Source organism: Littorina saxatilis, linkage group LG15 (assembly GCF_037325665.1).
Source record: "Littorina saxatilis isolate snail1 linkage group LG15, US_GU_Lsax_2.0, whole genome shotgun sequence".
Lineage (NCBI taxonomy): Eukaryota > Metazoa > Mollusca > Gastropoda > Littorinimorpha > Littorinidae > Littorina > Littorina saxatilis.
The window spans coordinates 48559813-48584244 of NC_090259.1; the positions used below are offsets into that span (position 1 = coordinate 48559813).

The window sequence follows — 24432 nt, forward strand, 5'->3', positions numbered from 1 at the left end:
TTGGAAAGCTGATTCTATGACCATTTCTGAGTTCAAATGGCACCAGATGGCACCATTGTGCTTCTTTGGGCCAAAAAAATGTTCGGGGGGGGGGGGGGCATGCCCCCGGACCTCCCTAACAAATTCGGGCGCTTCGCGCCCATCGCATTCCCTTACGATTCAAAGTGCACCTCCCCTTACAAAGCAACTGATCCGCCCCTGAGCTGGATACATGGCATTGTAACATTGTGGCGTATTTCTTCCTTTCTTGAAGACTGGACTGATTTTAAAAAAAAACCGACTAGTCCGTGCCATGAATACCACAGCACTTTGTGTACATTGCATTCAAATGCAGTATTGCAGTCACGACAGTTCGCATAACACGAACAATATTTGCAGTTCCCGATTTGCGCCATGATCAGCCAAGACAGTCCAGGTAATGTCACACGAGTGGAGCCACGACGAGTAATTTCCTTTGTGCCTCTTCCATCTCATCTCTGTACTGTTCCATCACTCCTTCATCCCTCGGTTAAGGACGAACTTCGAAGTTGTAATCCTTGATCAACCATCGTGTGATATGTTTGGAATCCAGATCATACACAAACACAACATCGTCCGATTCACACCGTACGTCTGTATACTTGAATATGCACCCTTTGTCAACCGTCATCCTTTTCATCTGCCTGTTTCGACTCTCACGGCGGATCGAGCTTTGTTTCCCACGTCACCCGTTCAGTGCACTCTTTTGCGTACTTCAAGTCGATGGCTTCATGTTTTGCAGCGATTTCTGTAGGGTCAAGGGCAAGGTCAGCGCGGTCGTCAACGAGCATTGAGTGACACCTGTCTGTGTCAAAGGTGTGTCTGTCTACACTGTGTTGTGAGGTCAAAGGTTGAGGTGTACTCACAGTGACACTGGTTTGCACATCCTGCACGTGCTTGTTAGAAGAAGCACGGCTATTGTTGACAGGAGTCTCCAACGATGACGCTGTGTTCTGTTCCGCTTCAACTTCTTCTTGTTTCATCACGCTTTACTTGTAGTGAGCTACAGGGTGACCCAAAAAAAAAGAGTACCCAAACAAAACGTCATAAATTGAACAAAAATAAAGCAATCTTCATAAAATTTATTTACACACACAAGTAGCCTCTGCATGATTTCAACAAAAAATGTTAGCGTTCTAGCTTGTCTTTCAGGAAAGTTATGCTCATTCTACAGAACATGCTCCAAATGGCCTCCCCCGGATTTAAATCCCCCAGAGTTCTATCTTTGGGGGTTCCTGAAAGACAACGTCTACAGGAACAACCCACAGACAATCGCAGAACTCAAGTGAGCCATCACAACAACCATTCGCGGAATCTCGCAACAGGAGTGTGTGCGGGTGATTGATAACTTTGCGCGGCGAGTTCAAGTTTGCCTGAATCGGCGCGGAGGCCATTTGGAGCATGTTCTGTAGAATGAGCATAACTTTCCTGAAAGACAAGCTAAGCTACTCACAAAAAGTTAAGGATCACTTGCACACAAATTCATAACTTTCCAAATAAGAAAGCCAATGCGTTGGTATTTGGCAAACGTTTAATTCAATGCTTTAGTGATAACGATACAACATTTCCTTCAATTTCGAGCAATCGTTTGGTCTGTACATTTTATCAAAGTGTTTAAGTATCGAAATTTGATTTCACATAGTCGTTGAAATCACAAGACATGGCATTCAGATGCTCCCAAAAGTTCAGTAATGCGTGTAACCGCCCTGGCTGTTCTGACATTCGACGCAGCGAGTCCTCATAGAGTTGACCAGGGTGGTGAAGATCATCTGTGGAAGCGCCTGCCACTCAGCCTGCAGCATCTGGTAGAGGTGCTGGACATCCCTGGGAGGGGGGTGGTTGCTCCTCACTTTGCGATCCAACTCATCCCAGAGGTTCTCAATCGGGTTGAGATCGGGACTGCATGCTGGCCACTCCATTCTGTTGACTCCAGACTGCTGCAGGAAGTCGTTGACCACCCTTGCCCTGTGGGGGCGAGCGTTGTCATCCTGGTAGACAGCCTGCGGTCCCATCTGCTGCAGTGTAGGCACAGCCAGCGGTCGAAGGATCTCATCCCGGTATCGGAGGCCAGTCAGGTTACCCTGTACATGAAACAAGGGTGTTCTGTGGTGAAGGCTGAAGGCCCCCCAGACCATTACAGAACCTCCACCAAAGGCCACCTTTTCTTGGACAGTGGCGTCAATGTAGCGTTTCCCTTGGTGCCTCCAGACCCTCAGTCGGTCGTCGTTGTGGTTCAGGGTGAAGCGTAATTCATCATTGAACAGGACCTGGGACCATTGCTGACGTGTCCACCTCACGTGACGTCTGCAGAAGGCGCGGCGTGCTGCCCTATGGGCTGGAGTTAAACGTGGCCGTACAGCTGGGCGACGAGAACGGAGGTTAAACCCATGAAGGTGATTCCGTGTGGTCTGCTGGCTGATGTTGGTGTTAGTAGCCACCCTCAGCTGCCTTCGAATAATGTTGGAAGAGGCTGTTCTTGTTTGCAAGGCTAGTCGTTCAGTGAGACGATCTTCACGTGGAGTTGTCTTCTTTGGTCGCCCAGGTCTGCGTCTTTCCTGGACCCTCCCAGTGGCAGTGAAACGTTGAATCAGTCTGACAATGACCGAGATGGACACGTGAAGTCGCCTGGCCACTTCTCGCTTGGGGACACCATCTTGGAACCATGCAACAGCTCGTCCCCTCTCAAACTCGTTCAATTTTCGTCGTGGAGGTATTGTCAGATAATGCCTAAATCTGGTGGTATGTCTTCTCAAAAAACCAAGCAAGTGACAGCATCTCACACATAAACAGCAGTGCTTGCACGTGCATAATGGTTTTTCCATGTGGCTTGTGCAATGTGGTCGGGCTGAACGGTCCAAAACAAGGTCCTTTTTCGCAAGTTTCCGCTTTTTCTTGTGCTACCAAGCTCAGTAGTAGAGAATCCCGTGCAATTTTTCCCACTAACACAACATCGCCCACTTACAGCTGAATAAGAATTCATAACAATTTGGTTTGACTGAGAAATAAATAACAGTGGCGAACTGATTTTATTGAGCACCTGTTTTCTCATAGTGATCCTTAACTTTTTGTGAGTAGTGTAGAACACTAAAATTTTCTGTGCAAATCATGCAGAGGCTACTTGTGTGTGTAAATAAATTTCATGAAGATTGCTTTATTTTTGTTCAATTTATGACGTTTTGTTTGGGTACTCTTTTTTTTGGGTCACCCTGTATGTTGGCATGGTCTGATGGCGGCCCAGCAAACCTCAACACAACTGTTGTACTGCCACCTTCCCCCTGGATTTTCCAAGAAGATAGCCCAACATCGTCAACTAAGTTGATCAGGAACTGTTCCAGGCGATGTGGCAGTCCCGTTTTTAACATTTTCAGTCAGCAGTAGTAGCTTAGGAGAAGATATTTATCACATTTTTCGGAGCTCCGAAATTTGTGTCCTTCTCCGGTGGTAAGGGCTTAACTCCAAGTCCCCTAGCCTTGATCGATATCCATAACAAGTAATATTCAGGCGGATGTTTGACGTCATTCCATGACCGTTCTGGTATTGTTTAGATGAAAACGTGTATTATTTGACAACATTTTAAGAGTCACTCTTTCGTATAAGTCGCGCTGATATTGTTAATTCAAATGTTTACTTTGTCTTTTTACTTTTAGCGTGATAAACAAAAAAAGTTCTTGCTTGACAGTGAGAACATTAAGCGGGTAATCAGAAACGGTCCGGGTTGGTCAAATAGCAATATAATGCACTGAGCTGGTAATAAGTCCTTATATTGAGGGTCATTTCAACATGACAACACTTGTCTGGTCCTTTATATGTAAAGAGTTGGCTTGTACTTTTTTCAGAGTGGATACTCCGTCAGCAGTGCCCGACAGGTGACTGTATCGCTGGAACCCAGTGTGACTTGCTGTCCAAGTGTAGTGAGTACACAAGTTCAGAAGCAGTATGATTAACCAGGCCCTGTACGTGAACCCAGTGTGACTTGCTGTCCAAGTGTAGTGAGTACACAAGTTCAGAAGCAGTATGATTAACCAGGCCCTGTACGTGAACCCAGTGTGACTTGCTGTCCAAGTGTAGTGAGTACACAAGTTCAGAAGCAGTATGATTAACCAGGCCCTGTACGTGAACCCAGTGTGACTTGCTGTCCAACTGTAGTGAGTACACAAGTTCAGAAGCAGTGTGATTAACCAGGCCCTGTACGTGAACCCAGTGTGACTTGCTGTCCAACTGTAGTGAGTACACAAGTTCAGAAGCAGTATGATTAACCAGGCCCTGTACGTGAACCCAGTGTGACTTGCTGTCCAACTGTAGTGAGTACACAAGTTCAGAAGCAGTGTGATTAACCATGCCCTGTACGTGAACCCAGTGTGACTTGCTGTCCAACTGTAGTGAGTACACAAGTTCAGAAGCAGTGTGATTAACCAGGCCCTGTACGTGAACCCAGTGTGACTTGCTGTCCAACTGTAGTGAGTACACAAGTTCAGAAGCAGTGTGATTAACCAGGCCCTGTACGTGAACCCAGTGTGACTTGCTGTCCAACTGTAGTGAGTACACAAGTTCAGAAGCAGTGGGATTAACCAGGCCCTGTACGTGAACCCAGTGTGACTTGCTGTCCAACTGTAGTGCGTACACAAGTTCAGAAGCAGTGTGATTAACCAGGCCCTGTACGTGAACCCAGTGTGACTTGCTGTCCAACTGTAGTGAGTACACAAGTTCAGAAGCAGTGTGATTAACCAGGCCCTGTACGTGAACCCAGTGTGACTTGCTGTCCAACTGTAGTGAGTACACAAGTTCAGAAGCAGTGTGATTAACCAGGCCCTGTACGTGAACCCAGTGTGACTTGCTGTCCAACTGTAGTGAGTACACAAGTTCAGAAGCAGTATGATTAACCAGGCCCTGTACGTGAACCCAGTGTGACTTGCTGTCCAACTGTAGTGAGTACACAAGTTCAGAAGCAGTATGATTAACCAGGCCCTGTACGTGAACCCAGTGTGACTTGCTGTCCAACTGTAGTGAGTACACAAGTTCAGAAGCAGTGTGATTAACCAGGCCCTGTACGTGAACCCAGTGTGACTTGCTGTCCAACTGTAGTGAGTACACAAGTTCAGAAGCAGTATGATTAACCAGACCCTGTACGTGAACCCAGTGTGACTTGCTGTCCAACTGTAGTGAGTACACATGTTCAGAAGCAGTGTGATTAACCAGGCCCTGTACGTGAACCCAGTGTGACTTGCTGTCCAACTGTAGTGAGTACACAAGTTCAGAAGCAGTGTGATTAACCAGGCCCTGTACGTGAACCCAGTGTGACTTGCTGTCCAACTGTAGTGAGTACACAAGTTCAGAAGCAGTGTGATTAACCAGGCCCTGTACGTGAACCCAATGTGACTTGCTGTCCAACTGTAGTGAGTACACAAGTTCAGAAGCAGTGTGATTAACCAGGCCCTCTACGTGAACCCAGTGTGACTTGCTGTCCAACTGTAGAGCGTACACAAGTTCAGAAGCAGTGTGATTAACCAGGCCCTCTACGTGAACCCAGTGTGACTTGCTGTCCAACTGTAGTGAGTACACAAGTTCAGAAGCAGTGTGATTAACCAGGCCCTGTACGTGAACCCAGTGTGACTTGCTGTCCAACTGTAGTGAGTACACAAGTTCAGAAGCAGTGTGATTAACCAGGCCCTGTACGTGAACCCAGTGTGACTTAAGTGCTGTCCAACTGTAGTGAGTACACAAGTTCAGAAGCAGTATGATTAACCAGGCCCTGTACGTGAACCCAGTGTGACTTGCTGTCCAACTGTAGTGAGTACACAAGTTCAGAAGCAGTGTGATTAACCAGGCCCTGTACGTGAACCCAGTGTGACTTGCTGTCCAACTGTAGTGAGTACACAAGTTCAGAAGCAGTATGATTAACTCTTACCAGTTCGGGGGTTTTAGGGCATATTTTACAGTGCTGTTGGTGCCTACTTGCCGAGTGGCTATCTGGGGTCATATTCTAAATGAAATATAGAAAGTTATATATCAAATGAAAGGAACATGAATAAGCTTTTCATATTTGCAAAGAGAATTGTGCTATCTTTAAAGGTAAAAATTTTATGGGGGTGACAACATGATTTTTGTTGAAATTTGTACGCCCATTTTTTGGAACACGTGACAAACACAAAGAAGAAATTTTTTTTGTGTTCAGTTTATTTTAGATATGCTGCTAACTAGTCTGTTTGGGCATTCATTTTACATAACATAGCAAAGTTTTATAGAGTTTTGCTGATAAACAAAAAAGTTATTGTCACCTGAATACCCCCACCCAAATTTCAAAGTTGGACGTTTCATGCCTAAGGCCCCCCCCAAAAAAAATATTCTGTTTACGGTATCCTGACTGACCCTATTTTTTCGCGCGACCCTAGACTTTTGTTTGGCATTTGGTAAAAAAAAAAAAAAAAAAAAAAAAATTGAAAAAAAAAAATTGGAAAAAAAATTGAAAAAAAAAAATTTTTGAAAAAAAAGAAAAAAAGGGGGCTTTGTTTTTTGGCAAAATAACTTAAAAATATGTTTTGGGGAAATAAATAAATAAAAAAATAAAAAGTCCCGACCTACCGACCCTATTTTTTTGGCCTATGTTACCGTTAACAGACTTTTTTTTGTTTTGTGCCTAATAATGCATTTCTATAACTAACTTATAACAAAAACCCAGCTTGTTTCAGTCATAAAGTGTGTCTTAAATATGAGTTTATCCACTGTCCGACCCATCCAATGTAAAAAAAAAAATTAAAAAAAATTATAATTAGATAATTGGTCAGTGGAAAACTACAGGGGGGGCATCGTAAGCAAGCTTACGATGGGCAAGGGAGCGAACTGGTAAGAGTTAACAAGGCCTAGTACGTGAACCCAGTGTGACTTGCTGTCCAACTGTAGTGAGTACACACGTTCAGAAGCAGTATGATTAACCAGGCCCTGTACGTGAACCCACTGTGACTTGCTGTCCAACTGTAGTGAGTACACAAGTTCAGAAGCAGTGTGATTAACCAGGCCCTGTACGTGAACCCAGTGTGACTTGCTGTCCAACTGTAGTGAGTACACAAGTTCAGAAGCAGTATGATTAACCAGGCCTAGTACGTGAACCCAGTGTGACTTGCTGTCCAACTGTAGTGAGTACACACGTTCAGAAGCAGTATGATTAACCAGGCCCTGTACGTGAACCCAGTGTGACTTGCTGTCCAACTGTAGTGAGTACACAAGTTCAGAAGCAGTATGATTAACCAGGCCCTGTACGTGAACCCAGTGTGACTTGCTGTCCAACTGTAGTGAGTACACAAGTTCAGAAGCAGTATGATTAACCAGGCCCTGTACGTGAACCCAGTGTGACTTGCTGTCCAACTGTAGTGAGTACACAAGTTCTGAAGCAGTATGATTAACCAGGCCCTGTACGTGAACCCAGTGTGACTTGCTGTCCAACTGTAGTGAGTACACAAGTTCAGAAGCAGTATGATTAACCAGGCCCTGTACGTGAACCCAGTGTGACTTGCTGTCCAACTGTAGTGAGTACACAAGTTCAGAAGCAGTATGATTAACCAGGCCCTGTACGTGAACCCAGTGTGACTTGCTGTCCAACTGTAGTGAGTACACAAGTTCAGAAGCAGTATGATTAACCAGGCCCTGTACGTGAACCCAGTGTGACTTGCTGTCCAACTGTAGTGAGTACACAAGTTCAGAAGCAGTATGATTAACCAGGCCCTGTACGTGAACCCAGTGTGACTTGCTGTCCAACTGTAGTGAGTACACAAGTTCAGAAGCACTATGATTAACCCGGCCCTGTACGTGAACCCAGTGTGACTTGCTGTCCAACTGTAGTGAGTACACAAGTTCAGAAACACTATGATTAACCAGGCCCTGTACGTGAACCCAGTGTGACTTGCTGTCCAACTGTAGTGAGTACACAAGTTCAGAAGCAGTATGATTAACCAGGCCCTGTACGTGAACCCAGTGTGACTTGCTGTCCAACTGTAGTGAGTACACAAGTTCAGAAGCAGTATGATTAACCAGGCCCTGTACGTGAACCCAGTGTGACTTGCTGTCCAACTGTAGTGAGTACACAAGTTCAGAAGCAGTATGATTAACCAGGCCCTGTACGTGAAACCAGTGTGACTTACTGTCCAACTGTAGTGAGTACACAAGTTCAGAAGCAGTATGATTAACCAGGCCCTGTACGTGAACCCAGTGTGACTTGCTGTCCAACTGTAGTGAGTACACAAGTTCAGAAGCAGTATGATTAACCAGGCCCTGTACGTGAACCCAGTGTGACTTGCTGTCCAACTGTAGTGAGTACACAAGTTCAGAATCAGTATGATTAACCAGGCCCTGTACGTGAACCCAGTGTGACTTGCTGTCCAACTGTAGTGAGTACACAAGTTCAGAATCAGTATGATTAACCAGGCCCTGTACGTGAACCCAGTGTGACTTGCTGTCCAACTGTAGTGAGTACACAAGTTCAGAAGCAGTATGATTAACCAGGCCCTGTACGTGAACCCAGTGTGACTTGCTGTCCAACTGTAGTGAGTACACAAGTTCAGAAGCAGTGTGATTAACCAGGCCCTGTACGTGAACCCAGTGTGACTTGCTGTCCAACTGTAGTGAGTACACAAGTTCAGAAGCAGTATGATTAACAAGGCCTAGTACGTGAACCCAGTGTGACTTCCTGTCCAACTGCAGTGAGTACACACGTTCAGAAGCAGTATGATTAACCAGGCCCTGTACGTGAACCCAGTGTGACTTGCTGTCCAACTGTAGTGAGTACACAAGTTCAGAAGCAGTATGATTAACCAGGCCCTGTACGTGAACCCAGTGTGACTTGCTGTCCAACTGTAGTGAGTACACAAGTTCAGAAGCAGTATGATTAACCAGGCCCTGTACGTGAACCCAGTGTGACTTGCTGTCCAACTGTAGTGAGTACACAAGTTCAGAAGCAGTATGATTAACCAGGCCCTGTACGTGAACCCAGTGTGACTTGCTGTCCAACTGTAGTGAGTACACAAGTTCAGAAGCAGTATGATTAACCAGGCCCTGTACGTGAACCCAGTGTGACTTGCTGTCCAACTGTAGTGAGTACACAAGTTCAGAAGCAGTGTGATTAACCAGGCCCTGTACGTGAACCCAGTGTGACTTGCTGTCCAACTGTAGTGAGTACACAAGTTCAGAAGCAGTATGATTAACCAGACCCTGTACGTGAACCCAGTGTGACTTGCTGTCCAACTGTAGTGAGTACACATGTTCAGAAGCAGTGTGATTAACCAGGCCCTGTACGTGAACCCAGTGTGACTTGCTGTCCAACTGTAGTGAGTACACAAGTTCAGAAGCAGTGTGATTAACCAGGCCCTGTACGTGAACCCAGTGTGACTTGCTGTCCAACTGTAGTGAGTACACAAGTTCAGAAGCAGTGTGATTAACCAGGCCCTGTACGTGAACCCAATGTGACTTGCTGTCCAACTGTAGTGAGTACACAAGTTCAGAAGCAGTGTGATTAACCAGGCCCTGTACGTGAACCCAGTGTGACTTGCTGTCCAACTGTAGTGCGTACACAAGTTCAGAAGCAGTGTGATTAACCAGGCCCTGTACGTGAACCCAGTGTGACTTGCTGTCCAACTGTAGTGAGTACACAAGTTCAGAAGCAGTGTGATTAACCAGGCCCTGTACGTGAACCCAGTGTGACTTGCTGTCCAACTTTAGTGAGTACACAAGTTCAGAAGCAGTGTGATTAACCAGGCCCTGTACGTGAACCCAGTGTGACTTGCTGTCCAACTGTAGTGAGTACACAAGTTCAGAAGCAGTATGATTAACCAGGCCCTGTACGTGAACCCAGTGTGACTTGCTGTCCAACTGTAGTGAGTACACAAGTTCAGAAGCAGTGTGATTAACCAGGCCCTGTACGTGAACCCAGTGTGACTTGCTGTCCAACTGTAGTGAGTACACAAGTTCAGAAGCAGTATGATTAACTCTTACCAGTTCGGGGGTTTTAGGGCATATTTTACAGTGCTGTTGGTGCCTACTTGCCGAGTGGCTATCTGGGGTCATATTCTAAATGAAATATAGAAAGTTATATATCAAATGAAAGGAACATGAATAAGCTTTTCATATTTGCAAAGAGAATTGTGCTATCTTTAAAGGTAAAAATTTTATGGGGGTGACAACATGATTTTTGTTGAAATTTGTACGCCCATTTTTTGGAACACGTGACAAACACAAAGAAGAAATTTTTTTTGTGTTCAGTTTATTTTAGATATGCTGCTAACTAGTCTGTTTGGGCATTCATTTTACATAACATAGCAAAGTTTTATAGAGTTTTGCTGATAAACAAAAAAGTTATTGTCACCTGAATACCCCCACCCAAATTTCAAAGTTGGACGTTTCATGCCTAAGGCCCCCCCCAAAAAAATATTCTGTTTACGGTATCCTGACTGACCCTATTTTTTCGCGCGACCCTAGACTTTTGTTTGGCATTTGGTAAAAAAAATAAATAAATAAAAAAAATTTAAAAAAAATAAAAATTTGAAAAAAAATTGAAAAAAAAAATTTTTGAAAAAAAAGAAAAAAAGGGGGCTTTGTTTTTTGGCAAAATAACTTAAAAATATGTTTTGGGGAAATAAATAAATAAAAAAATAAAAAGTCCCGACCTACCGACCCTATTTTTTTGGCCTATGTTACCGTTAACAGACTTTTTTTTTTTTGTGCCTAATAATGCATTTCTATAACTAACTTATAACAAAAACCCAGCTTGTTTCAGTCATAAAGTGTGTCTTAAATATGAGTTTATCCACTGTCCGACCCATCCAATGTAAAAAAAAAAATTTAAAAAAAAATATAATTAGATAATTGGTCAGTGGAAAACTACAGGGGGGGCATCGTAAGCAAGCTTACGATGGGCAAGGGAGCGAACTGGTAAGAGTTAACAAGGCCTAGTACGTGAACCCAGTGTGACTTGCTGTCCAACTGTAGTGAGTACACACGTTCGGAAGCAGTATGATTAACCAGGCCCTGTACGTGAACCCAGTGTGACTTGCTGTCCAACTGTAGTGAGTACACAAGTTCAGAAGCAGTATGATTAACCAGGCCTAGTACGTGAACCCAGTGTGACTTGCTGTCCAACTGTAGTGAGTACACAAGTTCAGAAGCAGTATGATTAACAAGGCCTAGTACGTGAACCCAGTGTGACTTCCTGTCCAACTGTAGTGAGTACACACGTTCAGAAGCAGTATGATTAACCAGGCCCTGTACGTGAACCCAGTGTGACTTGCTGTCCAACTGTAGTGTGTACACACGTTCAGAAGCAGTATGATTAACCAGGCCCTGTACGTGAACCCAGTGTGACTTGCTGTCCAACTGTAGTGAGTACACAAGTTCAGAAGCAGTATGATTAACCAGGCCCTGTACGTGAACCCAGTGTGACTTGCTGTCCAACTGTAGTGAGTACACAAGTTCTGAAGCAGTATGATTAACCAGGCCCTGTACGTGAACCCAGTGTGACTTGCTGTCCAACTGTAGTGAGTACACAAGTTCAGAAGCAGTATGATTAACCAGGCCCTGTACGTGAACCCAGTGTGACTTGCTGTCCAACTGTAGTGAGTACACAAGTTCAGAAGCAGTATGATTAACCAGGCCCTGTACGTGAACCCAGTGTGACTTGCTGTCCAACTGTAGTGAGTACACAAGTTCAGAAGCAGTATGATTAACCAGGCCCTGTACGTGAACCCAGTGTGACTTGCTGTCCAACTGTAGTGAGTACACAAGTTCAGAAGCAGTATGATTAACCAGGCCCTGTACGTGAACCCAGTGTGACTTGCTGTCCAACTGTAGTGAGTACACAAGTTCAGAAGCAGTGTGATTAACCAGGCCCTGTACGTGAACCCAGTGTGACTTGCTGTCCAACTGTAGTGAGTACACAAGTTCAGAAGCAGTATGATTAACCAGACCCTGTACGTGAACCCAGTGTGACTTGCTGTCCAACTGTAGTGAGTACACATGTTCAGAAGCAGTGTGATTAACCAGGCCCTGTACGTGAACCCAGTGTGACTTGCTGTCCAACTGTAGTGAGTACACAAGTTCAGAAGCAGTGTGATTAACCAGGCCCTGTACGTGAACCCAGTGTGACTTGCTGTCCAACTGTAGTGAGTACACAAGTTCAGAAGCAGTGTGATTAACCAGGCCCTGTACGTGAACCCAATGTGACTTGCTGTCCAACTGTAGTGAGTACACAAGTTCAGAAGCAGTGTGATTAACCAGGCCCTGTACGTGAACCCAGTGTGACTTGCTGTCCAACTGTAGAGCGTACACAAGTTCAGAAGCAGTGTGATTAACCAGGCCCTGTACGTGAACCCAGTGTGACTTGCTGTCCAACTGTAGTGAGTACACAAGTTCAGAAGCAGTGTGATTAACCAGGCCCTGTACGTGAACCCAGTGTGACTTGCTGTCCAACTGTAGTGAGTACACAAGTTTAGAAGCAGTGTGATTAACCAGGCCCTGTACGTGAACCCAGTGTGACTTGCTGTCCAACTGTAGTGAGTACACAAGTTCAGAAGCAGTATGATTAACCAGGCCCTGTACGTGAACCCAGTGTGACTTGCTGTCCAACTGTAGTGAGTACACAAGTTCAGAAGCAGTGTGATTAACCAGGCCCTGTACGTGAACCCAGTGTGACTTGCTGTCCAACTGTAGTGAGTACACAAGTTCAGAAGCAGTATGATTAACTCTTACCAGTTCGGGGGTTTTAGGGCATATTTTACAGTGCTGTTGGTGCCTACTTGCCGAGTGGCTATCTGGGGTCATATTCTAAATGAAATATAGAAAGTTATATATCAAATGAAAGGAACAGGAATAAGCTTTTCATATTTGCAAAGAGAATTGTGCTATCTTTAAAGGTAAAAATTTTATGGGGGTGACAACATGATTTTTGTTGAAATTTGTACGCCCATTTTTTGGAACACGTGACAAACACAAAGAAGAAATTTTTTTTGTGTTCAGTTTATTTTAGATATGCTGCTAACTAGTCTGTTTGGGCATTCATTTTACATAACATAGCAAAGTTTTATAGAGTTTTGCTGATAAACAAAAAAGTTATTGTCACCTGAATACCCCCACCCAAATTTCAAAGTTGGACGTTTCATGCCTAAGGCCCCCCCCAAAAAAAATATTCTGTTTACGGTATCCTGACTGACCCTATTTTTTCGCGCGACCCTAGACTTTTGTTTGGCATTTGGTAAAAAAAAAAAAAAAAAAAAAAAAAATTGAAAAAAAAAAATTTGAAAAAAAATTGAAAAAAAAAAATTTTTGAAAAAAAAGAAAAAAAGGGGGCTTTGTTTTTTGGCAAAATAACTTAAAAATATGTTTTGGGGAAATAAATAAATAAATAAAAAAAAAGTCCCGACCTACCGACCCTATATTTTTGGCCTATGTTACCGTTAACAGACTTTTTTTTTTTGTGCCTAATAATGCATTTCTATAACTAACTTATAACAAAAACCCAGCTTGTTTCAGTCATAAAGTGTGTCTTAAATATGAGTTTATCCACTGTCCGACCCATCCAATGTAAAAAAAAAAAATTTAAAAAAAAATATAATTAGATAATTGGTCAGTGGAAAACTACAAGGGGGGCATCGTAAGCAAGCTTACGATGGGCAAGGGAGCGAACTGGTAAGAGTTAACAAGGCCTAGTACGTGAACCCAGTGTGACTTGCTGTCCAACTGTAGTGAGTACACAAGTTCAGAAGCAGTATGATTAACCAGGCCCTGTACGTGAACCCAGTGTGACTTGCTGTCCAACTGTAGTGAGTACACAAGTTCAGAAGCAGTATGATTAACCAGGCCCTGTACGTGAACCCAGTGTGACTTGCTGTCCAACTGTAGTGAGTACACAAGTTCAGAAGCAGTATGATTAACCAGGCCCTGTACGTGAACCCAGTGTGACTTGCTGTCCAACTGTAGTGAGTACACAAGTTCAGAAGCAGTATGATTAACCAGGCCCTGTACGTGAACCCAGTGTGACTTGCTGTCCAACTGTAGTGAGTACACAAGTTCAGAAGCAGTATGATTAACCAGGCCCTGTACGTGAACCCAGTGTGACTTGCTGTCCAACTGTAGTGAGTACACAAGTTCAGAAGCAGTATGATTAACCAGGCCCTGTACGTGAACCCAGTGTGACTTGCTGTCCAACTGTAGTGAGTACACAAGTTCAGAAGCAGTATGATTAACCAGGCCCTGTACGTGAACCCAGTGTGACTTGCTGTCCAACTGTAGTGAGTACACAAGTTCAGAAGCAGTATGATTAACCAGGCCCTGTACGTGAACCCAGTGTGACTTGCTGTCCAACTGTAGTGAGTACACAAGTTCAGAAGCAGTATGATTAACCAGGCCCTGTACGTGAACCCAGTGTGACTTGCTGTCCAACTGTAGTGAGTACACAAGTTCAGAAGCAGTATGATTAACCAGGCCCTGTACGTGAACCCAGTGTGACTTGCTGTCCAACTGTAGTGAGTACACAAGTTCAGAAGCAGTATGATTAACCAGGCCCTGTACGTGAACCCAGTGTGACTTGCTGTCCAACTGTAGTGAGTACACAAGTTCAGAAGCACTATGATTAACCAGGCCCTGTACGTGAACCCAGTGTGACTTGCTGTCCAACTGTAGTGAGTACACAAGTTCAGAAGCAGTATGATTAACCAGGCCCTGTACGTGAACCCAGTGTGACTTGCTGTCCAACTGTAGTGAGTACACAAGTTCAGAAGCAGTATGATTAACCAGGCCCTGTACGTGAACCCAGTGTGACTTGCTGTCCAACTGTAGTGAGTACACAAGTTCAGAAGCAGTATGATTAACCAGGCCCTGTACGTGAACCCAGTGTGACTTGCTGTCCAACTGTAGTGAGTACACAAGTTCAGAAGCAGTATGATTAACCAGGCCCTGTACGTGAACCCAGTGTGACTTGCTGTCCAACTGTAGTGAGTACACAAGTTCAGAAGCAGTATGATTAACCAGGCCCTGTACGTGAACCCAGTGTGACTTGCTGTCCAACTGTAGTGAGTACACAAGTTCAGAAGCAGTATGATTAACCAGGCCCTGTACGTGAACCCAGTGTGACTTGCTGTCCAACTGTAGTGAGTACACAAGTTCAGAAGCAGTATGATTAACCAGGCCCTGTACGTGAACCCAGTGTGACTTGCTGTCCAACTGTAGTGAGTACACAAGTTCAGAAGCAGTATGATTAACCAGGCCCTGTACGTGAACCCAGTGTGACTTGCTGTCCAACTGTAGTGAGTACACAAGTTCAGAAGCAGTATGATTAACCAGGCCCTGTACGTGAACCCAGTGTGACTTGCTGTCCAACTGTAGTGAGTACACAAGTTCAGAAGCAGTATGATTAACCAGGCCCTGTACGTGAACCCAGTGTGACTTGCTGTCCAACTGTAGTGAGTACACAAGTTCAGAAGCAGTATGATTAACCAGGCCCTGTACGTGAACCCAGTGTGACTTGCTGTCCAACTGTAGTGAGTACACAAGTTCAGAAGCAGTATGATTAACCAGGCCCTGTACGTGAACCCAGTGTGACTTGCTGTCCAACTGTAGTGAGTACACAAGTTCAGAAGCAGTATGATTAACCAGGCCCTGTACGTGAACCCAGTGTGACTTGCTGTCCAACTGTAGTGAGTACACAAGTTCAGAAGCAGTATGATTAACCAGGCCCTGTACGTGAACCCAGTGTGACTTGCTGTCCAACTGTAGTGAGTACACAAGTTCAGAAGCAGTATGATTAACCAGGCCCTGTACGTGAACCCAGTGTGACTTGCTGTCCAACTGTAGTGAGTACACAAGTTCAGAAGCAGTATGATTAACCAGGCCCTGTACGTGAACCCAGTGTGACTTGCTGTCCAACTGTAGTGAGTACACAAGTTCAGAAGCAGTATGATTAACCAGGCCCTGTACGTGAACCCAGTGTGACTTGCTGTCCAACTGTAGTGAGTACACAAGTTCAGAAGCAGTATGATTAACCAGGCCCTGTACGTGAACCCAGTGTGACTTGCTGTCCAACTGTAGTGAGTACACAAGTTCAGAAGCAGTATGATTAACCAGGCCCTGTACGTGAACCCAGTGTGACTTGCTGTCCAACTGTAGTGAGTACACAAGTTCAGAAGCAGTATGATTAACCAGGCCCTGTACGTGAACCCAGTGTGACTTGCTGTCCAACTGTAGTGAGTACACAAGTTCAGAAGCAGTATGATTAACCAGGCCCTGTACGTGAACCCAGTGTGACTTGCTGTCCAACTGTAGTGAGTACACAAGTTCAGAAGCAGTATGATTAACCAGGCCCTGTACGTGAACCCAGTGTGACTTGCTGTCCAACTGTAGTGAGTACACAAGTTCAGAAGCAGTATGATTAACCAGGCCCTGTACGTGAACCCAGTGTGACTTGCTGTCCAACTGTAGTGAGTACACAAGTTCAGAAGCAGTATGATTAACCAGGCCCTGTACGTGAACCCAGTGTGACTTGCTGTCCAACTGTAGTGAGTACACAAGTTCAGAAGCAGTATGATTAACCAGGCCCTGTACGTGAACCCAGTGTGACTTGCTGTCCAACTGTAGTGAGTACACAAGTTCAGAAGCAGTATGATTAACCAGGCCCTGTACGTGAACCCAGTGTGACTTGCTGTCCAACTGTAGTGAGTACACAAGTTCAGAAGCAGTATGATTAACCAGGCCCTGTACGTGAACCCAGTGTGACTTGCTGTCCAACTGTAGTGAGTACACAAGTTCAGAAGCAGTATGATTAACCAGGCCCTGTACGTGAACCCAGTGTGACTTGCTGTCCAACTGTAGTGAGTACACAAGTTCAGAAGCAGTATGATTAACCAGGCCCTGTACGTGAACCCAGTGTGACTTGCTGTCCAACTGTAGTGAGTACACAAGTTCAGAAGCAGTATGATTAACCAGGCCCTGTACGTGAACCCAGTGTGACTTGCTGTCCAACTGTAGTGAGTACACAAGTTCAGAAGCAGTATGATTAACCAGGCCCTGTACGTGAACCCAGTGTGACTTGCTGTCCAACTGTAGTGAGTACACAAGTTCAGAAGCAGTATGATTAACCAGGCCCTGTACGTGAACCCAGTGTGACTTGCTGTCCAACTGTAGTGAGTACACAAGTTCAGAAGCAGTATGATTAACCAGGCCCTGTACGTGAACCCAGTGTGACTTGCTGTCCAACTGTAGTGAGTACACAAGTTCAGAAGCAGTATGATTAACCAGGCCCTGTACGTGAACCCAGTGTGACTTGCTGTCCAACTGTAGTGAGTACACAAGTTCAGAAGCAGTATGATTAACCAGGCCCTGTACGTGAACCCAGTGTGACTTGCTGTCCAACTGTAGTGAGTACACAAGTTCAGAAGCAGTATGATTAACCAGGCCCTGTACGTGAACCCAGTGTGACTTGCTGTCCAACTGTAGTGAGTACACAAGTTCAGAAGCAGTATGATTAACCAGGCCCTGTACGTGAACCCAGTGTGACTTGCTGTCCAACTGTAGTGAGTACACAAGTTCAGAAGCAGTATGATTAACCAGGCCCTGTACGTGAACCCAGTGTGACTTGCTGTCCAACTGTAGTGAGTACACAAGTTCAGAAGCAGTATGATTAACCAGGCCCTGTACGTGAACCCAGTGTGACTTGCTGTCCAACTGTAGTGAGTACACAAGTTCAGAAGCAGTATGATTAACCAGGCCCTGTACGTGAACCCAGTGTGACTTGCTGTCCAACTGTAGTGAGTACACAAGTTCAGAAGCAGTATGATTAACCAGGCCCTGTACGTGAACCCAGTGTGACTTGCTGTCCAACTGTAGTGAGTACACAAGTTCAGAAGCAGTATGATTAACCAGGCCCTGTACGTGAACCCAGTGTGACTTGCTGTCCAACTGTAGTGAGTACACAAGTTCAGAAGCAGTATGATTAACCAGGCCCTGTACGTGAACCCAGTGTGACTTGCTGTCCAACTGTAGTGAGTACACAAGTTCAGAAGCAGTATGATTAACCAGGCCCTGTACGTGAACCCAGTGTGACTTGCTGTCCAACTGTAGTGAGTACACAAGTTCAGAAGCAGTATGATTAACCAGGCCCTGTACGTGAACCCAGTGTGACTTGCTGTCCAACTGTAGTGAGTACACAAGTTCAGAAGCAGTATGATTAACCAGGCCCTGTACGTGAACCCAGTGTGACTTGCTGTCCAACTGTAGTGAGTACACAAGTTCAGAAGCAGTATGATTAACCAGGCCCTGTACGTGAAACCAGTGTGACTTACTGTCCAACTGTAGTGAGTACACAAGTTCAGAAGCAGTATGATTAACCAGGCCCTGTACGTGAACCCAGTGTGACTTGCTGTCCAACTGTAGTGAGTACACAAGTTCAGAAGCAGTATGATTAACCAGGCCCTGTACGTGAACCCAGTGTGACTTGCTGTCCAACTGTAGTGAGTACACAAGTTCAGAAGCAGTATGATTAACCAGGCCCTGTACGTGAACCCAGTGTGACTTGCTGTCCAACTGTAGTGAGTACACAAGTTCAGAAGCAGTATGATTAACCAGGCCCTGTACGTGAACCCAGTGTGACTTGCTGTCCAACTGTAGTGAGTACACAAGTTCAGAATCAGTATGATTAACCAGGCCCTGTACGTGAACCCAGTGTGACTTGCTGTCCAACTGTAGTGAGTACACAAGTTCAGAAGCAGTATGATTAACCAGGCCCTGTACGTGAACCCAGTGTGACTTGCTGTCCAACTGTAGTGAGTACACAAGTTCAGAAGCAGTATGATTAACCAGGCCCTGTACGTGAACCCAGTGTGACTTGCTGTCCAACTGTAGTGAGTACACAAGTTCAGAAGCAGTATGATTAACCAGGCCCTGTACGTGAACCCAGTGTGACTTGCTGTCCAACTGTAGGAGTACACAAGTTCAGAAGCAGTATGATTAACCAGGCCCTGTACGTGAACCCAGTGTGACTTGCTGTCCAGCTGTAGTGAGTACACAAGTTCAGAAGCAGTATGATTAACCAGGCCCTGTACGTGAACCCAGTGTGACTTGCTGTCCAACTGTAGTGAGTACACAAGTTCAGAAGCAGTATGATTAACCAGGCCCTGTACGTGAACCCAGTGTGACTTGCTGTCCAACTGTAGTGAGTACACAAGTTCAGAAGCAGTATGATTAACCAGGCCCTGTACGTGAACCCAGTGTGACTTGCTGTCCAACTGTAGTGAGTACACAAGTTCAGAAGCAGTATGATTAACCAGGCCCTGTACGTGAACCCAGTGTGACTTGCTGTCCAACTGTAGTGAGTACACAAGTTCAGAAGCAGTATGATTAACCAGGCCCTGTACGTGAACCCAGTGTGACTTGCTGTCCAACTGTAGTGAGTACACAAGTTCAGAAGCAGTATGATTAACCAGGCCCTGTACGTGAACCCAGTGTGACTTGCTGTCCAACTGTAGTGAGTACACAAGTTCAGAAGCAGTATGATTAACCAGGCCCTGTACGTGAACCCAGTGTGACTTGCTGTCCAACTGTAGTGAGTACACAAGTTCAGAAGCAGTATGATTAACCAGGCCCTGTACGTGAACCCAGTGTGACTTGCTGTCCAACTGTAGTGAGTACACAAGTTCAGAAGCAGTATGATTAACCAGGCCCTGTACGTGAACCCAGTGTGACTTGCTGTCCAACTGTAGTGAGTACACAAGTTCAGAAGCAGTGTGATTAACCAGGCCCTGTACGTGAACCCAGTGTGACTTGCTGTCCAACTGTAGTGAGTACACAAGTTCAGAAGCAGTGTGATTAACCAGGCCCTGTACGTGAACCCAGTGTGACTTGCTGTCCAACTGTAGTGAGTACACAAGTTCAGAAGCAGTGTGATTAACCAGGCCCTGTACGTGAACCCAGTGTGACTTGCTGTCCAACTGTAGTGAGTACACAAGTTCAGAAGCAGTATGATTAACCAGGCCCTGTACGTGAACCCAGTGTGACTTGCTGTCCAACTGTAGTGAGTACACAAGTTCAGAAGCAGTATGATTAACCAGGCCCTGTACGTGAACCCAGTGTGACTTGCTGTCCAACTGTAGTGAGTACACAAGTTCAGAAGCAGTATGATTAACCAGGCCCTGTACGTGAACCCAGTGTGACTTGCTGTCCAACTGTAGTGAGTACACAAGTTCAGAAGCAGTGTGATTAACCAGGCCCTGTACGTGAACCCAGTGTGACTTGCTGTCCAACTGTAGTGAGTACACAAGTTCAGAAGCAGTGTGATTAACCAGGCCCTGTACGTGAACCCAGTGTGACTTGCTGTCCAACTGTAGTGAGTACACAAGTTCAGAAGCAGTATGATTAACCAGGCCCTGTACGTGAACCCAGTGTGACTTGCTGTCCAACTGTAGTGAGTACACAAGTTCAGAAGCAGTATGATTAACCAGGCCCTGTACGTGAACCCAGTGTGACTTGCTGTCCAACTGTAGTGAGTACACAAGTTCAGAAGCAGTATGATTAACCAGGCCCTGTACGTGAACCCAGTGTGACTTGCTGTCCAACTGTAGTGAGTACACAAGTTCAGAAGCAGTATGATTAACCAGGCCCTGTACGTGAACCCAGTGTGACTTGCTGTCCAACTGTAGTGAGTACACAAGTTCAGAAGCAGTATGATTAACCAGGCCCTGTACGTGAACCCAGTGTGACTTGCTGTCCAACTGTAGTGAGTACACAAGTTCAGAAGCAGTATGATTAACCAGGCCCTGTACGTGAACCCAGTGTGACTTGCTGTCCAACTGTAGTGAGTACACAAGTTCAGAAGCAGTATGATTAACCAGGCCCTGTACGTGAACCCAGTGTGACTTGCTGTCCAACTGTAGTGAGTACACAAGTTCAGAAGCAGTATGATTAACCAGGCCCTGTACGTGAACCCAGTGTGACTTGCTGTCCAACTGTAGTGAGTACACAAGTTCAGAAGCAGTATGATTAACCAGGCCCTGTACGTGAACCCAGTGTGACTTGCTGTCCAACTGTAGTGAGTACACAAGTTCAGAAGCAGTATGATTAACCAGGCCCTGTACGTGAACCCAGTGTGACTTGCTGTCCAACTGTAGTGAGTACACAAGTTCAGAAGCAGTATGATTAACCAGGCCCTGTACGTGAACCCAGTGTGACTTGCTGTCCAACTGTAGTGAGTACACAAGTTCAGAAGCAGTATGATTAACCAGGCCCTGTACGTGAACCCAGTGTGACTTGCTGTCCAACTGTAGTGAGTACACAAGTTCAGAAGCAGTATGATTAACCAGGCCCTGTACGTGAACCCAGTGTGACTTGCTGTCCAACTGTAGTGAGTACACAAGTTCAGAAGCAGTATGATTAACCAGGCCCTGTACGTGAACCCAGTGTGACTTGCTGTCCAACTGTAGTGAGTACACAAGTTCAGAAGCAGTATGATTAACCAGGCCCTGTACGTGAACCCAGTGTGACTTGCTGTCCAACTGTAGTGAGTACACAAGTTCAGAAGCAGTATGATTAACCAGGCCCTGTACGTGAACCCAGTGTGACTTGCTGTCCAACTGTAGTGAGTACACAAGTTCAGAAGCAGTATGATTAACCAGGCCCTGTACGTGAACCCAGTGTGACTTGCTGTCCAACTGTAGTGAGTACACAAGTTCAGAAGCAGTATGATTAACCAGGCCCTGTACGTGAACCCAGTGTGACTTGCTGTCCAACTGTAGTGAGTACACAAGTTCAGAAGCAGTATGATTAACCAGGCCCTGTACGTGAACCCAGTGTGACTTGCTGTCCAACTGTAGTGAGTACACAAGTTCAGAAGCAGTATGATTAACCAGGCCCTGTACGTGAACCCAGTGTGACTTGCTGTCCAACTGTAGTGAGTACACAAGTTCAGAAGCAGTATGATTAACCAGGCCCTGTACGTGAACCCAGTGTGACTTGCTGTCCAACTGTAGTGAGTACACAAGTTCAGAAGCAGTATGATTAACCAGGCCCTGTACGTGAACCCAGTGTGACTTGCTGTCCAACTGTAGTGAGTACACAAGTTCAGAAGCAGTATGATTAACCAGGCCCTGTACGTGAACCCAGTGTGACTTGCTGTCCAACTGTAGTGAGTACACAAGTTCAGAAGCAGTATGATTAACCAGGCCCTGTACGTGAACCCAGTGTGACTTGCTGTCCAACTGTAGTGAGTACACAAGTTCAGAAGCAGTATGATTAACCAGGCCCTGTACGTGAACCCAGTGTGACTTGCTGTCCAACTGTAGTGAGTACACAAGTTCAGAAGCAGTGTGATTAACCAGGCCCTGTACGTGAACCCAGTGTGACTTGCTGTCCAACTGTAGTGAGTACACAAGTTCAGAAGCAGTGTGATTAACCAGGCCCTGTACGTGAACCCAGTGTGACTTGCTGTCCAACTGTAGTGAGTACACAAGTTCAGAAGCAGTGTGATTAACCAGGCCCTGTACGTGAACCCAGTGTGACTTGCTGTCCAACTGTAGTGAGTACACAAGTTCAGAAGCAGTATGATTAACCAGGCCCTGTACGTGAACCCAGTGTGACTTGCTGTCCAACTGTAGTGAGTACACAAGTTCAGAAGCAGTATGATTAACCAGGCCCTGTACGTGAACCCAGTGTGACTTGCTGTCCAACTGTAGTGAGTACACAAGTTCAGAAGCAGTATGATTAACCAGGCCCTGTACGTGAACCCAGTGTGACTTGCTGTCCAACTGTAGTGAGTACACAAGTTCAGAAGCAGTATGATTAACCAGGCCCTGTACGTGAACCCAGTGTGACTTGCTGTCCAACTGTAGTGAGTACACAAGTTCAGAAGCAGTATGATTAACCAGGCCCTGTACGTGAACCCAGTGTGACTTGCTGTCCAACTGTAGTGAGTACACAAGTTCAGAAGCAGTATGATTAACCAGGCCCTGTACGTGAACCCAGTGTGACTTGCTGTCCAACTGTAGTGAGTACACAAGTTCAGAAGCAGTATGATTAACCAGGCCCTGTACGTGAACCCAGTGTGACTTGCTGTCCAACTGTAGTGAGTACACAAGTTCAGAAGCAGTATGATTAACCAGGCCCTGTACGTGAACCCAGTGTGACTTGCTGTCCAACTGTAGTGAGTACACAAGTTCAGAAGCAGTATGATTAACCAGGCCCTGTACGTGAACCCAGTGTGACTTGCTGTCCAACTGTAGTGAGTACACAAGTTCAGAAGCAGTATGATTAACCAGGCCCTGTACGTGAACCCAGTGTGACTTGCTGTCCAACTGTAGTGAGTACACAAGTTCAGAAGCAGTATGATTAACCAGGCCCTGTACGTGAACCCAGTGTGACTTGCTGTCCAACTGTAGTGAGTACACAAGTTCAGAAGCAGTGTGATTAACCAGGCCCTGTACGTGAACCCAGTGTGACTTGCTGTCCAACTGTAGTGAGTACACAAGTTCAGAAGCAGTATGATTAACCAGGCCCTGTACGTGAACCCAGTGTGACTTGCTGTCCAACTGTAGTGAGTACACAAGTTCAGAAGCAGTATGATTAACCAGGCCCTGTACGTGAACCCAGTGTGACTTGCTGTCCAACTGTAGTGAGTACACAAGTTCAGAAGCAGTATGATTAACCAGGCCCTGTACGTGAACCCAGTGTGACTTGCTGTCCAACTGTAGTGAGTACACAAGTTCAGAAGCAGTGTGATTAACCAGGCCCTGTACGTGAACCCAGTGTGACTTGCTGTCCAACTGTAGTGAGTACACAAGTTCAGAAGCAGTGTGATTAACCAGGCCCTGTACGTGAACCCAGTGTGACTTGCTGTCCAACTGTAGTGAGTACACAAGTTCAGAAGCAGTATGATTAACCAGGCCCTGTACGTGAACCCAGTGTGACTTGCTGTCCAACTGTAGTGAGTACACAAGTTCAGAAGCAGTATGATTAACCAGGCCCTGTACGTGAACCCAGTGTGACTTGCTGTCCAACTGTAGTGAGTACACAAGTTCAGAAGCAGTATGATTAACCAGGCCCTGTACGTGAACCCAGTGTGACTTGCTGTCCAACTGTAGTGAGTACACAAGTTCAGAAGCAGTATGATTAACCAGGCCCTGTACGTGAACCCAGTGTGACTTGCTGTCCAACTGTAGTGAGTACACAAGTTCAGAAGCAGTATGATTAACCAGGCCCTGTACGTGAACCCAGTGTGACTTGCTGTCCAACTGTAGTGAGTACACAAGTTCAGAAGCAGTATGATTAACCAGGCCCTGTACGTGAACCCAGTGTGACTTGCTGTCCAACTGTAGTGAGTACACAAGTTCAGAAGCAGTATGATTAACCAGGCCCTGTACGTGAACCCAGTGTGACTTGCTGTCCAACTGTAGTGAGTACACA

At 45.6% G+C, this 24432-nt stretch overlaps 1 protein-coding gene across 2 annotated transcripts in view; it reads left to right on the forward strand.

The window, feature by feature from the left end:
* Positions 1 to 24432, forward strand: part of LOC138949514 (uncharacterized) — a 725664-nt gene that overhangs the window by 384020 nt on the left and 317212 nt on the right. For both annotated transcript variants that reach the window (XM_070321340.1, XM_070321341.1), the window contains exon 13: positions 3855 to 3929. In XM_070321340.1, the coding sequence (XP_070177441.1) occupies positions 3855 to 3929 (75 nt within the window). The remainder of the gene's footprint in view (positions 1 to 3854; positions 3930 to 24432) is intronic.